This window comes from Lucilia sericata, unplaced genomic scaffold, assembly GCF_015586225.1.
Source record: "Lucilia sericata isolate MDLA Ls3-8-SP2 unplaced genomic scaffold, ASM1558622v1 Contig000100F_arrow, whole genome shotgun sequence".
Classification (NCBI taxonomy): Eukaryota; Metazoa; Arthropoda; class Insecta; order Diptera; family Calliphoridae; genus Lucilia; species Lucilia sericata.
The window spans coordinates 272,270-297,438 of NW_023994132.1; the positions used below are offsets into that span (position 1 = coordinate 272,270).

Below are 25,169 nucleotides of genomic sequence, written 5' to 3' on the forward strand. Positions count from 1 at the left end.
ACTTTTTTTATATACAATATCGAAAAATATACAGATTGTAATGTTTTCTATAGAAAATTCACTGAGTGAAATTCTTTTATGGAAAACTCACAGATATTTAAGTTTTCTTAAGAAACCTCAATGAACCGCCAATATTTTGCATTGATCTTTTCTATAGAAAACAGTAACATTAAGTTTTCTGTCGAAATTTTACTGATCGTAAAGTTTTCTATTAAAAATTCACTGATTATAAAGGATCGTCAAATACACTGATCTTAATGTTTGCTATAGGAGACTCACAGATCGTAAAGTTTTCCTTTCAAAACTCTCTAAAGATTTCTATAGTAAACTTACTGATTGTTTCATTACATATAAACTGTATCTATAAGAGTTTAATTTACATTTAATTTACTTTTGACTCTAGTGAACTAAAATCTCTACTTATCTCCCAAAAATCAATCACATGACTTTTTTGACGACTTCCAATAGTTTAAAAATGTTTAAATAATTTTCAAAAAATGTGCAAAAACAAACAATTATTAAAAATCTCATAAAATATAATATAAATACAAATTGCTGCAATGGAAATTTTGCTTAAATTTATTTGCGCTATTTATGTTCTTTAATTTCAGTCTCTTTAAATATTTATTATGTTTAAATGTTTGTTTATTAATCATTTAATTATTTATGACCAATAAATGCCAAAAGTTATTAATGTAAACAAACTCTGTAAATTTGTAGCAACGATTTTAAATAAATAAACTGCTTTTTAACTGGTTTAAAAAAGTAAATACAAAAACAAAATAAAGAACAACAACTGTTGAAAAATCGCAAATATTAAAAAAAAGAACTAAATTACATTTATTTAATATGAAAAACTTATAACACATTTTATTTTTAAAATTAATTGTTTATCAGATATGTATGTATATAAAACTATGTAAATATATACATATGTATGTATATATGTATAAATGTGGTTTGTTATTTATCGCACGATTTTGTATTTTGTTTATAAAATTTGCTTTTATTATTTGATTTAATTTTGTTTGCATTTAAAAATAAATTCAAAACAAATAAAGAAAATAAGCACACAGTTTGTTAAACTCTAGTAGACATGTTTAACTAGTTTATAAACATTTTTTTTAACCAGCAACATGTTGACTAATTTCTATAATTGTAGCTTTGCTATTTCATTTTTAAAGCATATTTTTAGGCTTACAGAAAAATTTGTCAAATGTACGAGATACAAAATAGAATTAACTTTAATTTTATTACCTTTTTAAATGTAAAATTTTTAATTCAGAATTAATTTAATACATAAAAAATATTAAAAACAAAAATATGAAATTATTGATAAATGTGGAAATGTGTATAAAAATATGAAATTATCGATTAATATGGAGATAAATATGAAATTATCAATAAATGTGAGGACTTTTTAATATTTTCTGTCCAAAAAAATATTTATATGGGCATTTCTACCGTAAAATCTTCTTTTGTCACATCACATCACTCTCTATGAACTGTCTTAATATGTAGATAGTGTCAATCTAACCGAATAGTTCTTATATATAGCTTACTTATTAATTGTTCGTGACCTTACAAATGCATATAAAAAAATTTTTATCTAAAATTCCCAAATGGGATAAAAATTCCCAAAATCCCTCCTCACCAAAATCTCTAACCAAATAATATTTCAAATACCCAATTTGCGAACAAAATCCCACATCTGGTAACACTAAAATTATCTTTATTTTGATTTTTATTAAATAAAAAATGCACAAACTATAATACAAATCTTTATCAGTAACGTTATTTATTTGTTTATTAGAAAAAACAACAACATATTCTATATAAAAAAATATCAGTATCTATAAATATGAACATAAATAAATTTGTATGTTTTGTTGTACAAAAAAAACAATGTAAACACTTCAAAAAGAACAACTTAGAAACACAAAAAAAAAAAAAATTGCAATTAACAAGTTACTAACTACTCATAGATACTGAAGTGGTTTTTGACCTTTACGGCAGCTGTTAAAAGCAGCAGCGCTAAGAACGTTATACATGACGTATTAGAGGTTAGCACTTCATACGATTTGAATAAGGAAAACTGTCATGCCTTATAGGTAAGACAGCTAATTTGGCAATAACTGATTGAATGTATACATACATATCTAACTATCTGCCCGTCTGACTCTAAGACTTTTCGCCCAAAACTGTTCTTTTTTAGATCGAATTAAATAGAAATTTCGATCCGAGCTATATAACATACTACTATTTGTCTCTTATTTGTTTTTAATAATAATAATTTTTTTGATAAATTTTATTTTATTCAAAATTTTCCTAGTGTATTTTTCTTCAAAGCCTAAACTAAGAAAAAATCCCGTGTGACTTATCATTATTAACATGACATACAAACATTTAAACAAAAAAATCAACAGCAAAAACTAACTCGTGCCATATGACAGGGTAAAAATAGAGGCGTAAACTTGTTGGAAAAATAATAAACAAAACTAAAATACAAAAATATATTTATAGAGATAAAAAGTTGTTGGATGAATAAAATTAAACTAAACTGAATAATAGAATTGGTATTTCATGAAAAAAGTAAAAAAAAAAAACTAGAGCAATTAAATAAAAATGAACGGATTATTGTTTTTATTTCGGGCAGTATGTGAACCAATAGTTATTAATCCTTTTATGGATTATACTATGGACTAGACTATGAACTAGTTTATTGACCAAATTTTTCAATAACATCCGTTGTCAAGTATATACATACGTACAGCTGTTAAAAGCAACGCAACGTTGTCAACATTGCAACAATTCGTTGTCGAAATCTAAATTTTATACACATACGTTGTCTAAAATTTAACAAACGTGGTAAGCTCACTATTGACAAAGGATTGTATCAGGCATGGGGGTAATGACCACATTTTCAATTACAATTACATTTGAAGTAATTGTAATTGAAGATTTACCAATTACAATTACTTGTAATTGTAATTTATCCAATTACAATTATTTGTAATTGTAATTGAAGTTTCGCCAATTACAATTACTTTTAATTGTAATTAAAGAATTTCCAGTTACAATTACTTGTAATTGTAATTGAAGTATTGCCAATTACAATTACTTTTAATTGTAATTTAAGAATTTCCAATTACAATTACTTGTAATTGTAAATTTTGTTCCTTATAATTACATGTAATTTTGTAATTAGTAATACTTAAATTACAATTACAAGTAATTTTGATTGGAAACTTCAATTGCAAAGTAATTGTAATTGGCAAAACTTCAATTACAATTACAAATAATTGTAATCAGTTATTGTTATTGAAAAATTTGCCGTCAATTTGGTACCAGGCTTGCATATTTTTTCCCCTCTGTGCAAATAGTATATTAACTAGTCCATTGAGTGTCCTATTAACTACTCTATTGAACAGTATTTTACCTACTCTATTGACTAGTCTATTGTCTTATGGACAAACTAATATATAGACGAGTGTATTGATTAGTTCATTGATAAGTATGTGGTCTAGCCTATGGATTTGTCTATTGATTAGTACGTATATTTGTAGACTAGTATTTTGACAAGTCTATTGATTAATATATTGACTAGTCTATTGAATAGCTTATTGACTAAGTAGTCCATTAACTTGGCCGTTGTATATACATGAGTCTATAGATTAGTCTATTGTCTAGTTATTAGACTATTGATTAGTATGTTGATTAGGATATGGAATAGTGCCTAGACTTTTGACAAGTCTATTGGTTAGTATTTTTACTAATGTATTGATTAATCTATTAAATATTATATAACTAGTCTATAAACTAACAAAGTTTATAGTTTAGACTAAACAAATGACAACAAAATCAAACGTAGATCCTGTTAGGTTCTACAATATTAATAAAAATTATAAAAATTATATGTATATTTTCTCATTTAATTGAAAAGCTTTAAGATGAACAAAATTAGTCACTTTATACTTAAACAAACTCTGTGTCAATGTCAATCAAATGTCAAAAAAGTAAAAAAAAAAACTATCGCTAAGATCATGCTCTAGGCAAATATGTCATCACAAAAGTTCATTACCGTAAGTTAAACTTAACATATTTTGTTATTTTTAGTTTTTCATTATTTTTCAAAATATTTTTATAAATTTTTTTTCAACAACGATAAATCAAAAAACTAAACATCTGTTTAACATTATTATTTTTATTTATGCATTAAAAATTCCATTTAAATTTAAAAAGCCAAAGAAACAAATATGAACAAAAATTACAGCAAAAATCTACATTGCTTTTATAACTTTTCGAATCAAATTCAATTAAAATAAATCGAAAACAACAAGTAATATTCAATTGAATTGAACATTAATTTCAGCATTTGGCCATAAGAAAACCCCTTCAAGTCAAGTAGTAAAATTAAAAACTATAAAAATAAACATTTCTGCTAACACAAACTATTAGAAATTTGGTTTTTTTTTGGCAAAGCAAATATGAAATATTTAATTTTAAAGAAAAAAATAAATTGAAAATGATTGATATAAAATTTTGGATAAATTTCAAATATTTAATAAATTTTTAATTTGAAAAACGTAAAATAATATAAAAAAATCAACAAGAATTCCAAATTTATGCCAAGAAAATTTAAAGCAAAATATTATTTTTAAAATCTTAAAAATTAATAAATTTTTATTTCAAAAAGAACATAAAAAATAAACCACTTAAGCAAAAATAAAAAAAGAAAATAACAATTATTTATTAAATTTTCTTTTGCGTTTTTTAAATATTTTAATATTAAATATTTGATTTGCTTACGCAAATTGTTCAGATTTTTATATGTTTAGTATAAACAATTAAATTTTTTAGTATTCACTAAGTATTGTTGTTAATAATTTCTTCAAAAATTGTTAAAACATTGACATTGACCTTGAGAGGGTAATAGCAAAAGATCTGTATTTGAACCGCTTTATTTCGGGCGGCCTAGAAGGCGTTATTGCTCATTTGGCGGCGTCTTCTTTTGAGTTTAATTATCAATTATAATTGTTTGGTTGTTTGTTTTCTTCTGTTCTTACATTTTGCTCATTTTTAAAACAATTTAATGCCATAATTTAGGCCAAAATTTGTGTGTGTTTCTGTTGTTAATTTTTGGTAATTTTCTACACTTATCTGTTATTTTTGGCCAAATGCCAACAAAAATATTATGTTACTTTTTTAAATAACATACCAGAATATAATTTATTACAATTTTAAATATAATATTTTATAATTTCCATTGCAATAAAAAACAATTATTATAAACAATTATGGTAGGAAATAAACAAATTATTTGCCTTTATTTTGAAAAGAAACAAGAATTTGTTTTTTAAAGAGATTAAGTTTGTTTATTTTTAAGTGTTGTTGTGTCTTCATTCATAAGCAAGAAATCAATTTTCAAATGGAAATTGTTGAAAGATATGTAAACGTGCCACAGATTTCATATATTCACAGGTTTCTGCAAATCCTATAAATTTAAAAAAAAATAATTAAATTGAAAGAAATTTTAAATCTTATACTTCTCCAGATAATTCATTTGGAAACTAAAGAATTCCTTCCCTACTGTAACCCATTATACAATATTTTATTAGAAGTTGAGCCAGCCTAGTGTCCACCATTTACACTCACTTTCAATTTCCACAGCATACACGTGAAATTTGTCATTAAAATTTGTTAATTTGTACAGAAATAAAAACAAACATTAAAAATGTAAACGAAAGTGTCGAAAATGGAAATTTATATACAAAAAACAATGTTTAATTTTGCTGTAAAACTAACCCAGCAAAAAAGTTTTTGCAACTAATTATTTGCTGTAACATTAAATTTAAAAAATAATGACTTAACACTTAATTGTTTAATGCATGAGAATATGAAAGCTTTTCACTAAAAACGAAAAGTTTAAGCTTAAAGCTAACTTTAACACGCACCCACCGACACGCCCCTCTTTTAAATCACGCCCTTAAATCTAACGTAATATTCAACTAAAACAATTTGCAACACTAGTTCCATGTTAATTCCCCTCGTTTAATATGTATTTGAGTAAAAGAAATTCGAATAATTATGAATAAAACTTAAAATCTGGATCACTTCCTTGAGCATAAACTTTTCAGCTGGGTATTAAAAAATGTACTTAAAAACAATAATCATAAAATATACAGTTTATTACTCGTTATTTTTTTATTAAAATTTTATTTTTTGCAAAAAACACAACAATCTGCAGAATTTACGATTTAAGCTCCCAATGGGTGGTGGTACATCGAAATATCTGGTGAATCATGTAAAATACAACGTTTTATTAATATTTGTAAAGAAATTTCCCTTTCACACTATTACACAGTAATGAATGTATAGTCGGGCATGTTCGACCATATGATACCCTACACCAGAGAGTATATTAAAAATATGGATTATTTTTTTAATAATAAAGGATTAATTATTATTATTATAATTCCGAAATATTTTTACAATATGTTGACAAAAAAAGAGATTTTTTACAATAGTGATTGATTATATGGGGTAAGGGTGAATATGGGCCTGTGAATTTTCATCTTCTAGTAATGTTTTGAAGGGGAGTTTGTGTGGGGGATAGGGTCAAATGAGGCTCGATAATTGAATTGACAGTTTCATTTACACTTTTATAAAACTAAGTTTTTCCGATATTTGTTGAGATACTAGAACTTTTACCACGGTTGTATGGGGATTAGGCGAAAGAATGGACCGATTTTAACCAAATTTAATCAAATTATCTTGAAAATTGTGATCTGAAGCGGACATAGCTAAATTTAAGCCGATTGGTATACTTAAACCATAATAATACCCTAATCACTATAGGGGTGTAGGGTATAAAAATGTTGTTTAAATTGTAGATTTTCTTTTTTTCACACTCATAGTTGTCATTTGGTTGAAAAATGTTGTTTGTGTCATATACATATATAATTTAAAAAAAGATTCTGGAAAAATGACCTTGTTTAAATGAAATTTACAAAAATGTTGATAGCGCCATAATTAAATTTTCGCCATGTTGGGGCAAGGGTTCCCAATTGGTAAAGGTTCTACAAAAACCTCAAGTCGTCTTCTTTAAAGCAAACAGAAAGAAATTAGATTTCAATGAAACAATTTTCCTAAGATTACAAATTTCTAAAAACTAATCTACTCTCTCTTCCTAAAGTATCAGTAAAATGAAAAGCTATGGAACCTCTGAATTTTAAGGGTTAGTGTTCTGTCAAATGTTCAGTGAAGGTTGACATGTAAAGCTAAATGTTCAATGATGATTTTTCTTTTATTTTAAACTAAATTAATATTTGCAAAATTTATGCATACGGAGTAAATAAATTCACAGAATATTTTAGACAAAACAAAATTAAACAACATAAAACCTTTAATTGAAAAGTTGAATCAGAAAAACAAATTGAATTTGAATTTCATTTAATCCAAGGTTTCCTAACAAAGTTCTTTTATTCACTAACATATTGAAAACAAACATTCGAAGGACCCAGATAATAGTTTACAATATACTTTATATGATTCGGGTCTTGCAGTTCTTCGAACATGGGGTTTATAAAATAACAAAGTTTCAGATTCTAAAAATTGTATTTCTTTTTAAAAATAAATGTTTAGAATTATAATTAAAGTTAAATAATTTAATTGTTTCAAGACTTACCTGTTGACTTTGGTAAATTATAGAAATCCAGCACCTTAATTTCCGAAGTTTCAACATGTGGAGCAAATCCCTCATACAAGTCGCTCTCCTCCTCAATGCCACTCAATTTATCAGCCTGAGCTGAAGCCGTATCACGATTATAAGGCATTATATAATATATATTAATATTTCTCGATAAACCGAATCGAAATTATGCACACGATCACAAAGATTTGAAAACGCGTTATATATTTTTTTAAATATATTTAAAAATTAACACTAAAAAGATTATAGATAGTACTCGTTGTTTAATTTACGAAAAATTTTGTAATATGTATGACTAGAAGAAAGAATTTTAAAATTTTGTTTTATAATTTAACTGTACGTAACAATTTTGTTATAATTTTGAGTAAATTTTGTTTTAAAATTTTATTTAACTTTTCTTGGAGATAAAAATACTCCAATACGATGATGCTTGACTGAATTCATTTCCTCTTTAAAGCCACAAACTTATTGAAATTTAAACTCATGGCAGTCGGTCCACAATAAATTCAAATAAATTTCAAATTTTCTTTTCACCACCAGCTGCTGATTCTTCAAAAAACAAAATCACGAGTTGTGTTGAAAAATATCTGCAATTAAAAGAATTGAAAAAAAATAACAAAATTTGATTATAATCATAAACAAATATTAATTTATTTTTGTGCGTTTCTTTATTTTTTTAATTTTATTGTTGTTTAATATTATTTTTATGGCAAATATAGCAAATTAAAAAATAGAAAATAATTTATCTGAAACAACAAACTGTTTGTTGTGTGTGTTTTTTTTTTTTTTTTTTTTTTTTTTTTTTCTTCAATCTTTTGATGAAAATCAGAGAGATTGTAGAATATAAAAGTGTTGAAATTTTAAATAAACATGAATTATATTGGCACTTGAGGGAATTGAAAAACAAAAATGATATTGAGCAAAAAAAAAACGTTTAAAAGAAAAATAAACTCATTTCAGTTTGGAGGCTAAAAAAAAGAAAATCATTCATTTAAATTTTAATTTAAGAAAATAAATAGATGATGGAAGTGTTTCAAAATTGATTGATAAAAACAGATCGTGTTGTAAAAGCATTTTGTTATAGATTTATTATACCCACCATCAAAAAGATGCGGGGTATATTGTTTTTGTCATTCTGTTTGTAACACATCGAAATATTGGTCTTAGACCCACAAAAGTATATATATATTATGGGTCCTTATTAAATTTCAAGACGATCTAGCCATGTCCGTCTGTCTGTCTATTGAAAACACGATAGACTCCGAACTAGAGGGTTAAAATTTTACACAAATATTCCCTATAGATAAGGTTTGTTTTGTATTGAAAATATTCAATATTGGTCCACGTTTTCGCATAGCTCCCATACAAGTGGCCCACCGTAAAACAAAATATAACAATGAAATACGACAAAAATATGTTTCATATGAGCTCATTGAGAAACTTTCTACAAAATTTTATGGATATCGGTCCCTATCCTCCATAATGTGTACTTCAAAAAATGACGTTAACTGGCTTTAAAATACAAGTTTTGCGATGAAATTGGAATAAATAAGTTTCCTACGACCCAAAATCTCTGTATCAAATTTTATGAGGATCGGTCCATAATTGATCCTACCCCCAAAATAAGGTCCCTTTCAGAAAATGACTTTAACGCTCATTACTGGATAAAGATGAGTATAGCGATGAAATTCGACATAAGTAAGTTTCCTACGAGCTAAAATCTGTGTGGCACATTTTATAAGGATCGGTCTATAATTGACCCTATACTCCATACAAGGTCCCCTTTAGAAAATTACTTTAACGCTCATTAAAATACGAGCATAGCGATAAAATTCGTCATAAGAAAGTTTCTTACAAGCAAAAATCTCTCAAAAACAAATTTGTTGCGAATCGGAGCATAATTGACCCTGCCACCCAAACATATAAGGTCCATTCTAAATATCACCCTGATGTTTATAGGGAAGCATTCCTTTTACTGCATACGGTTTGATGGTGGGTATATTAATAGACGAATATAACACTCTTATATGTTTTTAGTTTTAAATGATTTGAGAAAAATTGAATTTGTTACAGATTTAATATATTTTTCACAGCTATTAAGTGTCTTTGGTTTAGTAATGGATTTTCCTCCAATGCGGAACTCTGCCGACCTCGCCTTTGATGTGTTTATATAAATGATCAATATAAACAGTGTTAGCCATATATTTAAGTACAACATGATTTTTTAATTTTTATACATTTAGCTGATAAATGAGAGAGAAATTCACTATTTGTGAATTGCAAACTATAGGCTTGTAAATATGTAAATCGTGTAAATTTTCGCAATAAGTGTTAGAAAAAAGAATAATTAATCAATTTTGTATAAAATTCCTATAAATAGTTAACCTACATTTTACAATAAATCATAAAAATAAGTAGTAGTAAGCTTACTACCCTTGTTAATATACTACCAAATAAAAACACTCTTAATGGATAACCCTTTTTTGTAATGCTTGGTTAACCATATGATACAACCAATAGATAATATATTAGACAATAAAATATTAACAATTAAGTTATATTAAAAACTATTAAATGATTACGACGACTTAAACACTTTAACTAAAAATATATATTTTGTTAATTTAATTTACACGTGTAATAATTTACGTCATTTTTACAGCAAATCGAAAATATTTAAAGTATTTTTTATTTCAACCTAAAATGCTAATAAATTTCTTAAAAATGCCATAAACCTATAGAAATTATCTATAAGAAATAAACAAAATAATTTAAGAAGAAATATTTACAAAATTATTAAATAAATATTTCAATGTAAAAATAAACACAATTTTATTTTATATAAATCAAGGCAAATCAAGTTGATGGAAAATATTTGTATAAAATACTAAAAAAAGAAAATATTGAAATTAATACAAAAATAAAACTTGAAATATTGCTCAGATTTCATTCCTTTCAATTTCTCTATTTAATATTTTTGCTTTCTTTTATTTATTCTCTTGTTAATTGTTTTTAACCATTTGTAGTTAATTTAATTAATTTGTTATAATTCAATTATATTTATTGTCAGTTATTTGTTCGCCATAACCAGCAAAGTAGCAAAATCTATTAGAAAAATTGTTGTTTTTCTTCATCATGGGATAATTTAACACCACTTGACAAGTTCATTTAAAAAAATAAACAAATATGATAAATATTAATTGATTTATGATTTAAAGACAATTCTGGTTAAAGGGTATATAATTTATGTCATGTCATAACACGGGGGGCTTTAAATAAATTACAATTTATGATGTAATTTAGAAATTTATTTTAAAGGATAGTTAGTTATTTATAACACTGCCTGTCGAAAATATTAAACTTTTTCGAAAGGTGTGTTTCATTTCAAATTTTATTCAAAAATATATTTGTAATTACTTGCTTAAATACACGCACTCCACACTAACTATTAAAGATAAAAAAGTATGATTCATTTTTAAGGTGAGTAATACATTAAAAAAAAAAGAAATTACTTAATTTGAAGAATTCGAAAAAAAAAACCCACTTGTCAAAATATTTTCTTTGAAACTTGGCAGATGTTAATTAAACATTTATGAATACTATTTGCTTATACATAATATGTGTTACTATTTATTTAAAAGATAATTTCAATTATGGTTGTTTTTTGTTTTGCTTTCCTAACTAGAATTGACCCTGTTTACTTGTAAACAGTTAAATATGTAATTAAACCAATTAAATATTTATTCAAGAAAAATAAACTCATTTCAGTTGCAAATAGTTTAGAAAACCCATCAGAGCGAAAAAAAATTATACATTATTAATTAACATAAAATTAATTTAAAGTGGAAAATGGCAAATTTATAAAATTTTCAAATTCAGTGAAAATTTATTTTTTTTTTTTTTTAATTTTTAGTGAAAATTTTAATTTTAAGTAAAAATTTTAATTGAAAATTTTACTAAGCCATACAACTTGATCTGAAATAAAACTTTAATACCTGGTACCAAATTGACACCAAACTGTTTATAATTTTTCAATACCATCCGTTGTCAAAGTATATACATACGTACGACAACACTATGTAATGTTGACAACATTGCAACAATTCGTTGTCGAAATCTAAATTTTATACACATCCGTTGTCTAAATATTAAAAAACGTGGTAAGCTCACTATTGGCAACGGATTGTGAATGTTTTTTAACATTAAGACAACGGATGTGTATAAAATTTACATTTCTACAACGAATTGTTGCAGACAATTACATAGTGTTGTCGTACGTATGTATATACTTTGACAACTGATGTTATTGAAAAATTATAAACTCTTTGGTGTCAATTTGGTACCAGGCGTGTATATTTCATTTTTCTTCTGCGCAACTATGTTTAATATTTTAATCGGTACAACAAGCTTATGATGTTTGCAGTTAACGATCGGGCATCACGAACGATCTAGCCCTCATATAAAGTTCCCATCAAAAAAAAATACTTTAACGTCCCAAGTTAGCTTATAAAACAATAATATCGCAAAAAAATTTGCCATAAATTACTTCTATATACATAAGAATAAATCTCTCTCTAGGATTGCCGATGACGGGGCCTAGCGGCCCGCTAGTAGCGGGTCAGTACCGAAGTACCACGACATTGCACTCTTGCAAACTCTCCCGAAACATACCCGCAAATAGAAGGGATCGATAACAGAAGAACAGGAATGTCGTACATCCATCATTATATAAACCATCATACAGACCATTCATCCGACACATTCATACGATGCTTGGGGGGTAATGACTACATTTTCAATTACATTTAAAGTAATCGAAATTGAAGCTTTACCAATTACAATTACTTGTAATTGTGAATTTCTAATTTGAAACTTCAATTACAATTACAAGTAATTGTAGTTGGCAAAAATTCAATTACAAGTAATTATAATTCGTTATTGGTCAATTACACATTACAAGTAATTGTAATTGGTTATTGCTCAATTACACATTAAAAATAATTGTAATTGACCATGTAATGAATTACTTTGTGTATTCAATGATTCATACATTCAAGTCCATTGAATGATCTATTGACGATTATATTATAGGACTATGTAGTATGGACTAGTCTATAGATTACTATACGGATTACTCTATGGAATTTTATCCGCTAGACAATTTAATTGTCTTTGTAATAGCCTACTAACTGATTTACAGTTTATAATATAGGATATATAATTAATATGTCGTGGAAATACTTTAGTGTTTTCAATGTCAAAAAGTACAATAGTACTCAATTTGAGAATCAGTAAAATCAAGCAAATATCTAGTATAAAGCGGGAACGATACAGAAACAAATTTTTAGAGTTATGAGCAAAATAAAGCATCATTTATGCGGATTTTCAGTTAAAAAAATGCAATATTTAAAATATTTCGAGTTATGAGCAAAATAAATCATCATTCATGCTAATTCAGTTAAAAAATATAAAAAAATACAATATTTACTTTATTTTAAAAACTTTGCGAAAAAATAGATGAGACGATAGTGAAAACAATGAACACAGTTCTTTACATCTTCATTGGGGTGATGGCTAAAAATGTAGACAAGATTCAAAATGAAATTTACAAATAATTTCTTATCCTGCTTAAATAAATACATACAGCCGAAACTTTATAACAATTTTAGTTATATTTTAGTGTCACCCTAATCTACCAAATGTATGTTAAATTTACAATAATGCATCTATTGTTTAGCTGCTATTCTATGTTGTAATAATTTTATTTATTTATCATTTATGTCATCGAAACAAGAAAAAAATATATAGTGACCTGTTTTATGTAAATAAATTATGCATATTGAGTTGTCATTTTGTTAATTTAACAATAACAACATAATTTGAAATTCTCAACATAAATTAATACAATAACAAGCAGTCACTGGGCTGTGAAATAGAGTATTTAAGTAGATTTAAATGCTAAAAAAAGCTAATTGAAACAATAATTTCCGAGGTCTATTCTATATTTGTAAATTTGCAAATATCGTCCGAAAGTTATACATATATGTATATACATAAGAACACTCTCCTCTAACTGCTCTTTTTTATTTTTTTTTTTATAGACAAGTTTGGATAAGTGAGGAAGAGAGTAAGAGAGCTCATGAAAGAACTCTTTGCCGATATCAGATGTAAATTATTAGTACGAAACAAAACATTAAGATTTCTAGCTGTGTTTTCTAAACATTTTTGTAGTATTTTTTATTCTAAATATGTTTCAAACACGGTGGCTTGTAAAATCCAATTAAGTCTGTTAAATGTCATTAAAGAGTCGTTAACTTTAGACACTTGAGAGACAGCAGCAATGAAAAAATACTACAAAATTAAAATATCTTAAATACATAATATGAAAATGGACACTTATTTGTAGCATAAACATGCGTAAACATGCACATTAGACCAGTTCTTAAAAAAAATAAAAATATTTTAAAATTATTAACAATGTTTCACTCTATTTGCTGCTAAAAAGAAAATAATTATTTTTTTTTAATTTTATATTCACAGAAAAAAATAATACATAACTAGAATGAATTTTGTAATAAATTGTATGAATCGAACATGACTTTTTTTTCCCAAACCATTTTCATTCGGAATATTAAAAGTTCATAAAATGTATGAATTTGTACATGAATGAATTTTTTTGTTTTTTTTTACTTTTTTTCTTTGATTTTCATAAAAAAATTGCAATAAATATCCAATGTTCCATTTTTTTAGAAAATAATCATACATATTAGCGAATTTTTATGAAAAATAAACAAAAATATTGAAAAAGAAAATATGAAATAAAAAACATCAGCAAATATAGATAAACATCCATTCTTCAGACAATCCCGCAAGTTACGCGCATATTTCATTGTTTTCAATCTAAAAATCATAAAGAAATAAAAAATTTTCCAAAGAAAATTTCAAACATTTTTTAACAAATGAAGCATGGAGCCAAATAAGGGCGTATAAACCATTTGGAAAATTTTACAGGAGACGATAAAAACATCATAAAACTTTAAAATCGGCATTTTTTCCTACTTTTTTCACATATATGCATAAATATAACTCACATCTATCCCTGTGCTAAAACTCAGTAAAAAATTCGAGTCACAACTTGCCAAAATTAATACTTGAAATTTTGCTAAAATGGAATAAGGCCATATATCCATATATTTTAGTTGAAAGTATATATAATAATTTTTTAAAATATAACTATAGTTATGGATATACGCCCTTCTTCTTGTCCACACTTTCATACTTAAATAATTCATTCAATAATAATCTTTTTTGCAATATAATTAAAAAATTAATAAATTTGAAATGTTTTCCAACCATTCTGCAAATTTGTACGATTTTTTACAGAAAAATACATTAAATTGCTAATATTTTTTTCCCAAAAAAATAAATAGTATTTAAAAATCGTGCTTTTAAAACTATCTATTTTAGCGAAAAATTTATATTTTTCAATTTATTTTTTTATGAATAGATGTAAAAAGGTTAGTTTAATATAATTATGCGAAAAAACGCGATTTTGAAAAGGTGGTCTTTACGCCCTTATTCGCATCCATGCTTCAAGTAGAAAAATAGAAAGAAAATTTTTAATTTTTTAAGTCAAGGCTTCTAGATTATGTTTAAAAAAATAAAAATTAAAAAATTCATACAATTTAGGAACTTATTCTTAAATATTATTAACTATAGTCAATGAAAGCTGTTCACAATATTTATGCTCAAACTTTTTTCTGTGTTATTGGATTTTTATGATAAATTTATTTTTAAGAGCAGGTCTATTATAGTCGTTTGCTGATTAAACATTGCGGTTGGAGTCAATTTTTTTGTGTAATAAACCAGAGACACAACAGCTAAAAATCTTGTAAAAAAACACAAACAAAATAGTTAAATTCCTCAATGTGAAAAAAAAACAAATTGTTTAGTGAAATATTTATTTACATATGAAATGAATCAAATGTTAATTCAAGTATTCAATAACAATTTAATTAAGTTAATAACAATAATTTACAAGATTTATAAACTAAACGAAACGCACAACAAGGGTATTAACCCAGCAAACACAAAGAGTCGAATATACTTGATAATAATTTGATTTGAAGGGAAATTGTGTCAACAAATACGAGCTTTCATCTCTAATAGAGATGAATTTGAAAACAATGTCTTCTTGGATAAGAGATTAAAGATTTCTCGCCTATTCACTGGAGTCTCACTGCTTACAAAATCAGCTACTTGAGGATATGTCGGAGTAAAATCTTGCTTAACTTCGATTACAATGAGGTTATTAATCCCGCGATAGATTTCTTCTGGTCCAATAAAAAACTATTTTAACACTCTATTAGAGACAATAAAGTGACTTTCTCCCTCTATTACAAAGAGTGCCAAATGACTCAAAAATTATATAAAATAGATTTAATCAAGTGGTTAAACATTTGTCTAAAGGAAAACACAGACTCCTTGAAAACAGGAGTTAAAACTGTTTTTGTTTTTTTTTTTAATTTTTAAATTTTTAATAATTGTACAAACGTTTAACCAAATGTTTGTTGGGTAAATTACGTTCAGAATATGAATTTGTTGAAAGCATCAGCAGCGACTGGTTTCAAAATTATTTAAACAATGTTAATTTAATATTTTATTTATTTCAACAAATTGGCTGTAATTAGTGGTTTAGATTTTAAATTCAAATTTTGCAGTAAATAGTAGAGTTTTCAATAAAAGTTCATCATATATAAGGATCTCAAGACATAGCTCTATGCTAATGTTCGGTCAATAGAAGAAAATGCATTTCTTCGACTATTTGATTATTCAAATATTATAGGTCAAAAAAAATTTGTTCTCAGATCAGGATTTAAGAATATTAGAATTTAGGAATATTATGTCAAAAAAATGAAAAGAAAGAATTTTTGGCCATATTAGAGACGTTATAAAAGAGTGAATGTAGTAAAGCTTTATTAAGTTTATTATGTTATCTGAAATCCAATCTGTTGATTTTAAAATAAAGACACAATCTCTATTATATCTTTCTTATATATTCTTCGAGATAGCGTAACCTTTACGTTTGAGTAAAAAACAAAACTCGAAAACAATATGTCAAGTCTAAAAAGTAAGAACTTACATATTATAATGTTTGTAAGTTATTACTTAACTCCTTTTAAGTAATGCAGTCGGTATGTAGTAGTTATTGAAAAGTTTGTTGTTGAGTAAGTGCAAGTCATTACCATATTTTTACTGGGACATGTACTTGCAACAATATGCGACTATGTTGAATGTTAATTGCTTTTCGTTTCAGCTATATTTGCATGCTGAGAATATACATATATTGCCCTTCACTGTAGTTTGAAAATCTTAAAACGCATTTAAATCTTAAATCATATAATTTGTATTCCAATTTAAATGATTGTCGGCAATTTCTCATTTAGCTGTGAAATGTCAAAACAGTTTTTCAAACCAAAGTTGTCGTACAACATAATTTGAGTGACAATTTTTAGTATTTGCAATAAAAAGACAGCAAATTTTCCCTCTAATATTCCAATTATTTACTTATTTGTCATCTCTAACAAAAAAAATAAAATTTTTAAGAGAGTATTCTAAACGATTTGGTTCCATCTTTTTATACCCACCATCAATAAAAAAAAATGGGGGGTATATTGATTTTGTCATTCCGTTTGTAACACATCGAGATATTGGTCACAAAAGTATATATATTCTTATTAAATTCTAAAACGATCTAGCCATGTCCGTTCGTCTGTCTGTCTGTTGAAAGCACGGTAGAGTCCGATCGGAATGAGCTAGAGGGTTGAAATTTCCCACAAATATTCTCAATAGGTAAGGTTTTTTTTGTATTGAAAATGGGCAATATCGGTCCACGTTTTCGGATAGCCATACAAGTGGGCCCCCGAAAAGGATTTTTAACGAGCATATCTGTTTTAAAAGTACGAGTATAGCGCTGAAATTCGATATTAATAAGTTTCATATGAGCCAAAACCTTTCTACCATCGGTCCGGTCCATAATTGACCCTACCCCCCCATATGAGGTCCCCTTCAAAAAACGACTTTAACGATCAATTCTGGCTTAAAAGTACTAGTATAAAGATGAAATTTGACATAAATAAGTTTCTTGCGAACTAAAACCTAGGAAACTTTTATAGGAACGTAAATCATTCTACCGAATTTCATGCAAAAAGTGATATTCGATTTACCTAAACATGCTTTATATAAAACAAAATCTGTCAGCAAATTAGTAATATTACCCTGATGTTTATAGGGGAGAATTCCTATTACGGCATACGGTTTGATGGTTGGTATATAAGATTCGGCACAGTCGAATATAACACTCTCACTTGTTAAGACTCCAATTAATTTTCTTAATATTTAAAAATTAGAATTCCAACAGGGGAAATAAGCAAAATTTCAATAAAAGTTAATAAAAATAAAAGTTAAAAACTTTCATATGTCTACAGTATATCGAGGGACTATATTCAATAGTCTCTATCTAAAATAATACAAGTTTTCAGGAGAGCAAAAAAACTGTTTATTTCGCTAGTTCGTGAAGATTTTTTAATTTTTTCTTTTACAATATATTTTTACGACCATATTCTAAACCATTGTATAAAAAGAATTTTAATTTTTGCATTATTTACAAAATTATTCACAAATTTATATCAGATAGAGCTTATTTTTCTACGAAAATGTTCATTCAACCAACAGATAGAGAGTTTTTCATGGAAACATAAAATTTTTATTTGAATTAAAATCAATAAATATTATATTTTATACAATTTAATGGAGGAAAAGAAACCAAATTGTTGAAAAAGCAACAGATTATAATGTTTTGGTCCAAAATCAATGTTATATGGTTAAACACGACAATAAAATTGATTTAATTAGTATCATAATGAGCGATATCTCAAAAACTATTAGACCGATTTTAAATATTTTAACAGATTTGTGTTCAGCATGTCCAAATTATTAAGAAGACTTGTTTTGCAACAGAAAATTATCCAAAGGGATCGAGTTTGAAGCAATTTTTGGATAAGATAGAGAGTTTTGCATTCAGAATTTTTCCTTTTTTAAGATAGAGAAATTTAAAAAATGCTATAAAATTGCCAAAAAAATATTTTTTTTCTTTGAAATTTATATCACTGATGCGCGATAGTTTGCTGAATATTTTGCCATCAAAATCTCATTTTCATAAAAATGACAGATAGCGACTATTGAATATAGTCCCTCGATATGTATTTAAATAATATTTTTATATGTAAATACAAAAAACAATCTGTACTAATTTAAATCACAAAGTTCAATGACCATTACTCGCAATCAACAATAATAATAATAACAATAATAAATCAATACCCCGACAACAGATCCCAATTTTCACGAGACTACACAAGGCTGTTTTGCTATATTTTTTCTTTTGTATTTTTATTAAACAACTAACTTTAGCATTAACCCATCATCAACAGGTGTTAATTGTTAAAAACTTTTTATTTTTAAATATTAATGACAATTTATAACACTTTCACATTTCCCCTTTGTTCAGACATTTCAATCATAATCACAACAACAACGTTGATAATCTCTGTTAAACAAGGAAAGTTTGCAGTTTTAAATATTTAATAAGTTTTATTTATTAACAAAAAAACACCCACCGCAATTTGTAACATTTCATTCACATGTGTCAAAAGTTGACATAAACTGATTATTTTGCAAAAGAAGCAAAAAAAAACAAAATAATTGAAATTAAATGAAAATATTGTACATATGTTGACAGTTTAAATTAATTTATTATCAATTATTGAAAATTAAATATAAAGTATGTTTTTTTTTAAAGAAAATATAGGTTACACATTGTTGCTGATTGGCAATATTTAAAAAAATTTTGTATTTTAGTGATAACTAACAGAACCCAGTCCACATTATTACGTTCTTTAGCATATACAACTTTAGTCATCCGAAGTTCTTGCACATACATTCAAAATGTCTTTGCAATAGTTTTAAGTCTTGCAAATTTACAACACTGTTTTATATACATACTTATAAGATTGCAAACTGTTAGCTACGTTTGCAAGTCTAGTAAACATAGTTTTCCATGAAAGGCATTTTCTGCTTATAAACAACGTTAGTAAATTTTTAATCAACTTTAAGACTCTTTTATGAAATTTTTACAAAATTTCCCATTGTTTATAAATTAAACAAGTAATTAAACAGTTTTTTCATATTGTATTATTATTTTGTGTTTAATTTTCAAAAAATATAAAAAAAAACTTCATGCACACATGCAAGTTTACTGAAGCATTCATGTTTAAATACAAAAATTGCAAATTTTACTCTTATGTAATTGTATTGCTGATGTAGTACACGATTTTTTCCTGTTTATGTTTCTTTTGTTAATGATTAACTGGGCTTTGTTTAAAATTGTTCGCTGTTATTTTTACACAAACTGAAAAACTTTACTTCTTGGAATTTTTAAGGTTGTTTCTGTTGTTTTTTTTTTTCCATTTTGCAGTTTTCTTCCTAGATTTCGAAAATATTTATAATTATAGTTTTTCCTTGTTTTTATTGAAAATGTTTACACTAGCTTCGAAAGGCAGTATATTTCAAAATAAAACATTTGGCAATGTGTGCTGTTTACCATCTACATTACTAAATACCTTAGCAGGAATAACTGGTAGCTAGAACTTCATGTAGAAATTAACTAAAATAAGTAATAAAACAAGTATAAAATAAGTGGACGAGTTCTTGACTTTTTTGCCCAAATAACGTTTTTCCTTAAATGTATTAGTATTAAAAATCGCTGCCAGTTTAAACATTCTCTGAAAACTTATAGTGAATAGTAAATGCTTATGTCAACCGCTTGATTGGTAGATACAACCACAGACTTACTACTGTTTGACATCACGTTCATCTACAATAACAACAATTCATATTGCAAAAACACAATGAAATGTGAATTTTCAATAGTTTTAGATTTAACGAAAAGAGAAGAATTTAGCAAAAAAAAAAAAACTTAAATCCCCTTGGAAATATGTAGATTGCCGACAGAAATGACTACATAGCAACGAAGAAATAGAAGTAGAATGGCTCCAAAAAACGAAAAATTCCTACATCTTTCAAAAAGTTTTCTTCAATTTCAGATACTAGATACAAATACTACTAGAAAAAAATAGATAAAAATCTTAAAAAAAGTTTATTTTGTTTGCCTTTCGAGAAGTGAAAAGATCAGTCCATTGACTAGTCCGTGGTCAAAAGACAAGTCAATAGACTAATCCAAGGACTAGTTAATACACTAGTCCAAGAAGTAGTAAATATACTAGTCCATTGACAATCGTATTAGTAGTCAATATACTAGACCGTATACTTGTCAATAGATTAGTCAATAGACTAATCCATAGAGATATTAATCAACTAGTCAACTATATAAAATATTTCCAAATTTTCAAGTAAATTACAATTTTGACCCTTAAAAAAAATTATACAAATATATATTACTCCTAAGGCAAGTCGCCACCCTACTGCACAAATTTCTAGTCTGGAAATTTTTCTAAAGTTGGTTTTGTGTTGATTAACAAGGGTTTTTGCTACGTTATTAATGTTGCAACATATTTGTTGCCAGTCGCCTGCTGGATTAAATATTACGAAATGGTTAACAATTTAATGAGTTGTAGTGAGTTTTGTTTCTTATTATCTTTCGGCAAGAGAGGAAGGAGACTGTTGTGTGGTTACTGTTTCTGCTACGGTAATTCACAATTATACAGCACTATAAAGTTCAATGAACGTACGATCATCGTTTCATTTGAGTTGAGATTACGACAAGTGCATGCCACCACAACTAGGCAATAACAGCAGCCAAATCAAACCGCAAGAGGCAGTTAGTTGTTGAATAGTTGTACAAAAACAAAAAATCGCATTTTTTTCTTTATTACTGTTTTATTATTTGTGCCACAAACGGCAACAGCAAATGTTGCAAATTAATCATGTTGCCTGTTTTCATGCTGTTTTGTTGCGATTTTTTTCTTCAAGTTTTTGTCAATATTATTTACACAATTTAGCTTTTTTATTATTATATATTTTTTTAGTTTTCTTATTTTAGCAACCCAACCGACATGTTTTATAATGTTGTTAATTTCATGCTGTTTTTTGTTGGTGGCGAAAAATAAAGTAAAAAACAACATATTTTTTGTGTACCCTAGACTATGGTGATAGGTTTCATATATTCTTTTGGGAACCTGCCAAGTATTCTTATATTTACCCCGATAACATTATATGTTTCTCGAAGTACCCAGTTATTTTATTCAATAATTTGCTGTACCAATTAACAATATCTAATTGATAAAGTTTCTTAAAGTACAGAATATTTTATAGCTTCTAAAGAAGAAAAATTTACTAAATCGCAGGGTATCTAAAAATTGGTTGCACTCGACTATAACAACCAAACGTGTTATACATTTTATTTGTGTAATTTGTATTTTTTTTTTTTTGTGGCAGTAAGTGAACAAGAAAATAAAAAACTCAACAAAAAAATGTATAAACTGTGATATTTTTAGCTCGATTGTAAAGATTTCTAAATTTTGATTACACGTGCCACATTTAGCAGCCAACACAATCATTATCATCATCAGCAAAACAGAGGCTGGCAAATCACATCAACTTACATTTATGGTAGCACTTCATATAGATGCAGTCAATTGTCAAATCAAACCTCTTAACAAAGTCGACGTCACAATGTCTATGTTTGAGGTAATTTTGAAAAAAAGAAAAATATAAAAAGTTGTTACAAAAAAATATCAGTCATCATTTAACCAGACCAACAACAACTAAACACCAACAACCTCTTTAAAAGTAGGGGAAAGAGGACGGCAGACAAGGAGGAGGCGGCAGGGAAGGGGCAGTGGGGAAAACAAGGGCAGAAAAAGGATAGAGGAGGAAAGAACAAAAGGGGGGATGGGGAGAGCGGGAGCGGCCAAGAGCGAGCGAGCGAGTCGAGCGGCGAGCGAGCGAGCGAGCGAGCGAGCGAGAGAGCGAGCGAGCGAGCGAGCGAGAGAGCGAGCGAGCGAGCGAGCGAGCGAGCGAGCGAGCGAGGAGAGAGCGAGCGAGCGAGCGAGCGAGCGAGCGAGCGAGCGAGCGAGCGAGCGAGCGAGCGAGCGAGGAGCGAGCGAGAGAGAGAGCGAGCGAGCGACGAGCGAGCGAGCGAGCGAGCGAGCGAGCGAGCGATAGATCGATCTATCGAGCTATCATATCGATCGAGTAGCTATCGATCTATCTATCTATCATCTATCTATCTATCTATCTAGCTATCTATCTATCTATCTATCTATCTATCTATCTATCTATCTATCTATCTATCTATCTATCTATCTATCTATCTATCTATCTATCTATCTATCTATCTATCACATTTACAGTATCATAGATCTAGTTCGACTTATATACATATATTAAATATTAATGTTACATGATTTACCCCAAAAAATAAATTATTACAAAAAGGTTACAACCACTTTCTTAAAACACTATAATTATGTACAGTCAAACCCGTTTTAACGAACCCGTTTTTACTCTGTCAAATTGGTTGTAAGCGAAGTTCGTAATAAGACGGTCGAAGTTTTTGTAGACCCAAAATTAAATGAAATTTTACGAAATTAAAAGAATATGAATTATAAATTTATTTAATATTCTTTATAAAAAAACTCAATTGATTTTAATTGTTCAAATATTTCTTAACAAATTTAAAGTCTTTTGCCAACAAAGCTAAATACTTTCTTATGATTTCATTACATACTTTTGAAGAGAAAAATCAGTTTTGTATAAAAAATATCGGGACTTAAAAAACTGTTGATAATAACCGAGAATTCGTTATAACCAAGTTCGTTATAAGCGAGTTTGACTGTATTCGATTATTTGTAGTAGAAGTATGTAACATGAAAATTTTGTGCGCATGAGCCGCCACCTGTATTGAGGTCACATTGATTTCTTCTGTCGCTGTTGTAAGTTTGTGCTTCTTCTGCTACAATATTTTCGTACAACCTGCTCTGTGAAACACACACTGACTGACAAACACACTCGATTACTAAAGTGCAACTTTTTTGTCATTTGGTTTTTTTTATATGTGTGTTATAATTCCCCCCTAGCGCCAACCCTCTATTAGTGTAAATTTACACTAAAATGTATAAATACGTATATATGTGTCTCTGTGTGCATTGGAAAATTTATTATATCTTTTGTTTAGGTTTCAATTTTTAGTTTTTCTTAAGAAAAAAGTTTAAAAAAAATTACTGAAAAAAATTTTAAATAAATAAAACATTCAAGTTTCAGTGGAAATTGTATAAACTGCTCGTAATATTGTCTGTTGGGAACACACCCATTGTTGGCTGTCAGATGATTTGACTGACTTTGTTGTTGCCTGCTGATGTTGATGTTGAAAATCCATAACAATGGCGACATTTATCCTCAAGTGTTGGTTGTATTTCGTTTTTTCATGTTGGTCTCAAACAAATACTTAAACAATTGAAACGAATGGATTTGTGTGAGTGTATTTGCTAAGTAACCCAGTAGTTTATAAGAAGTTAATGTACATCCAAAAGTATCCTTTTTTGTCTAAAGTTAAACTATTTGGTTGAGTCATTTTATCGATATATACTCTTTTATATTCTTTTCGATTAGAAAATATCTTAGAGACTAGTAATTTAAACTACCACAGGTAATTTATTAAATAGTCAAAACAGACATTTGCAATGTAAATGAAGTGTGGTTATTGTCTGTCAAGGGTAAATTCAGCTTTTTTACAGTTAACTGTTTGGGGATAACCACCCCCAGATTGCAGGGTGCGTGTTTATTTGCCAAGTTAGAGTGTGTATATGGATTTCAATGACATAAACATTTAATTGTTAAGTATACGCACTTAAGTACTATTTTATAGACTACTTTCTATTGTAGTCATACATTCGCACAGCTCTGCATATTTAATCAAAATGTACTTAATACAAATAGTACTTACTGGCATAATAAGTATTAAAAAAAGCAAATAAAAAAATGAAAAACTAGGGCGTTGTTAAGTAAAATTCCCTCATAATACATTATTATTTTTTGCTTTTAAGAAAAACAAAAGGACTCCTCCACTTTTTGACCATTAAGTATTCCATAATGTAAGCATTTTTCGCTCCCATGGCGTTTTTTAGAGGAAGTTGAATTATATAATAAAAATGTTTATGAATAAGAAAAAAATTTGAAATGTTTTGAAATTATTTGGTACTTTACCCACCCACACCCTCAGATATGTATATATATTTGATATATATTTGTTCTTTTAAGGGAAACTCAAGCCATAAATCAAATAGTTGTATATAAAATGTTTGTAAAATTGCTGTTGTTTTTATTATATAGATAAATTATATTTTAATTAGGGTCATTTGAATGCAATACAAACAAATTT

The 25,169-nt window shown here is 27.2% G+C and overlaps 1 protein-coding gene across 4 annotated transcripts in view; it reads right to left on the reverse strand.

The window, feature by feature from the left end:
• LOC119599992 (GTPase-activating protein skywalker) overlaps window positions 1-25,169 on the reverse strand; it is an 84,295-nt gene that overhangs the window by 38,804 nt on the left and 20,322 nt on the right. For all 4 annotated transcript variants that reach the window (XM_037949977.1, XM_037949981.1, XM_037949984.1 and 1 more), the window contains one exon: window positions 7,688-8,298. In XM_037949977.1, the coding sequence (XP_037805905.1) occupies window positions 7,688-7,835 (148 nt within the window). In that variant the 5' untranslated portion in view covers window positions 7,836-8,298. The remainder of the gene's footprint in view (window positions 1-7,687; window positions 8,299-25,169) is intronic.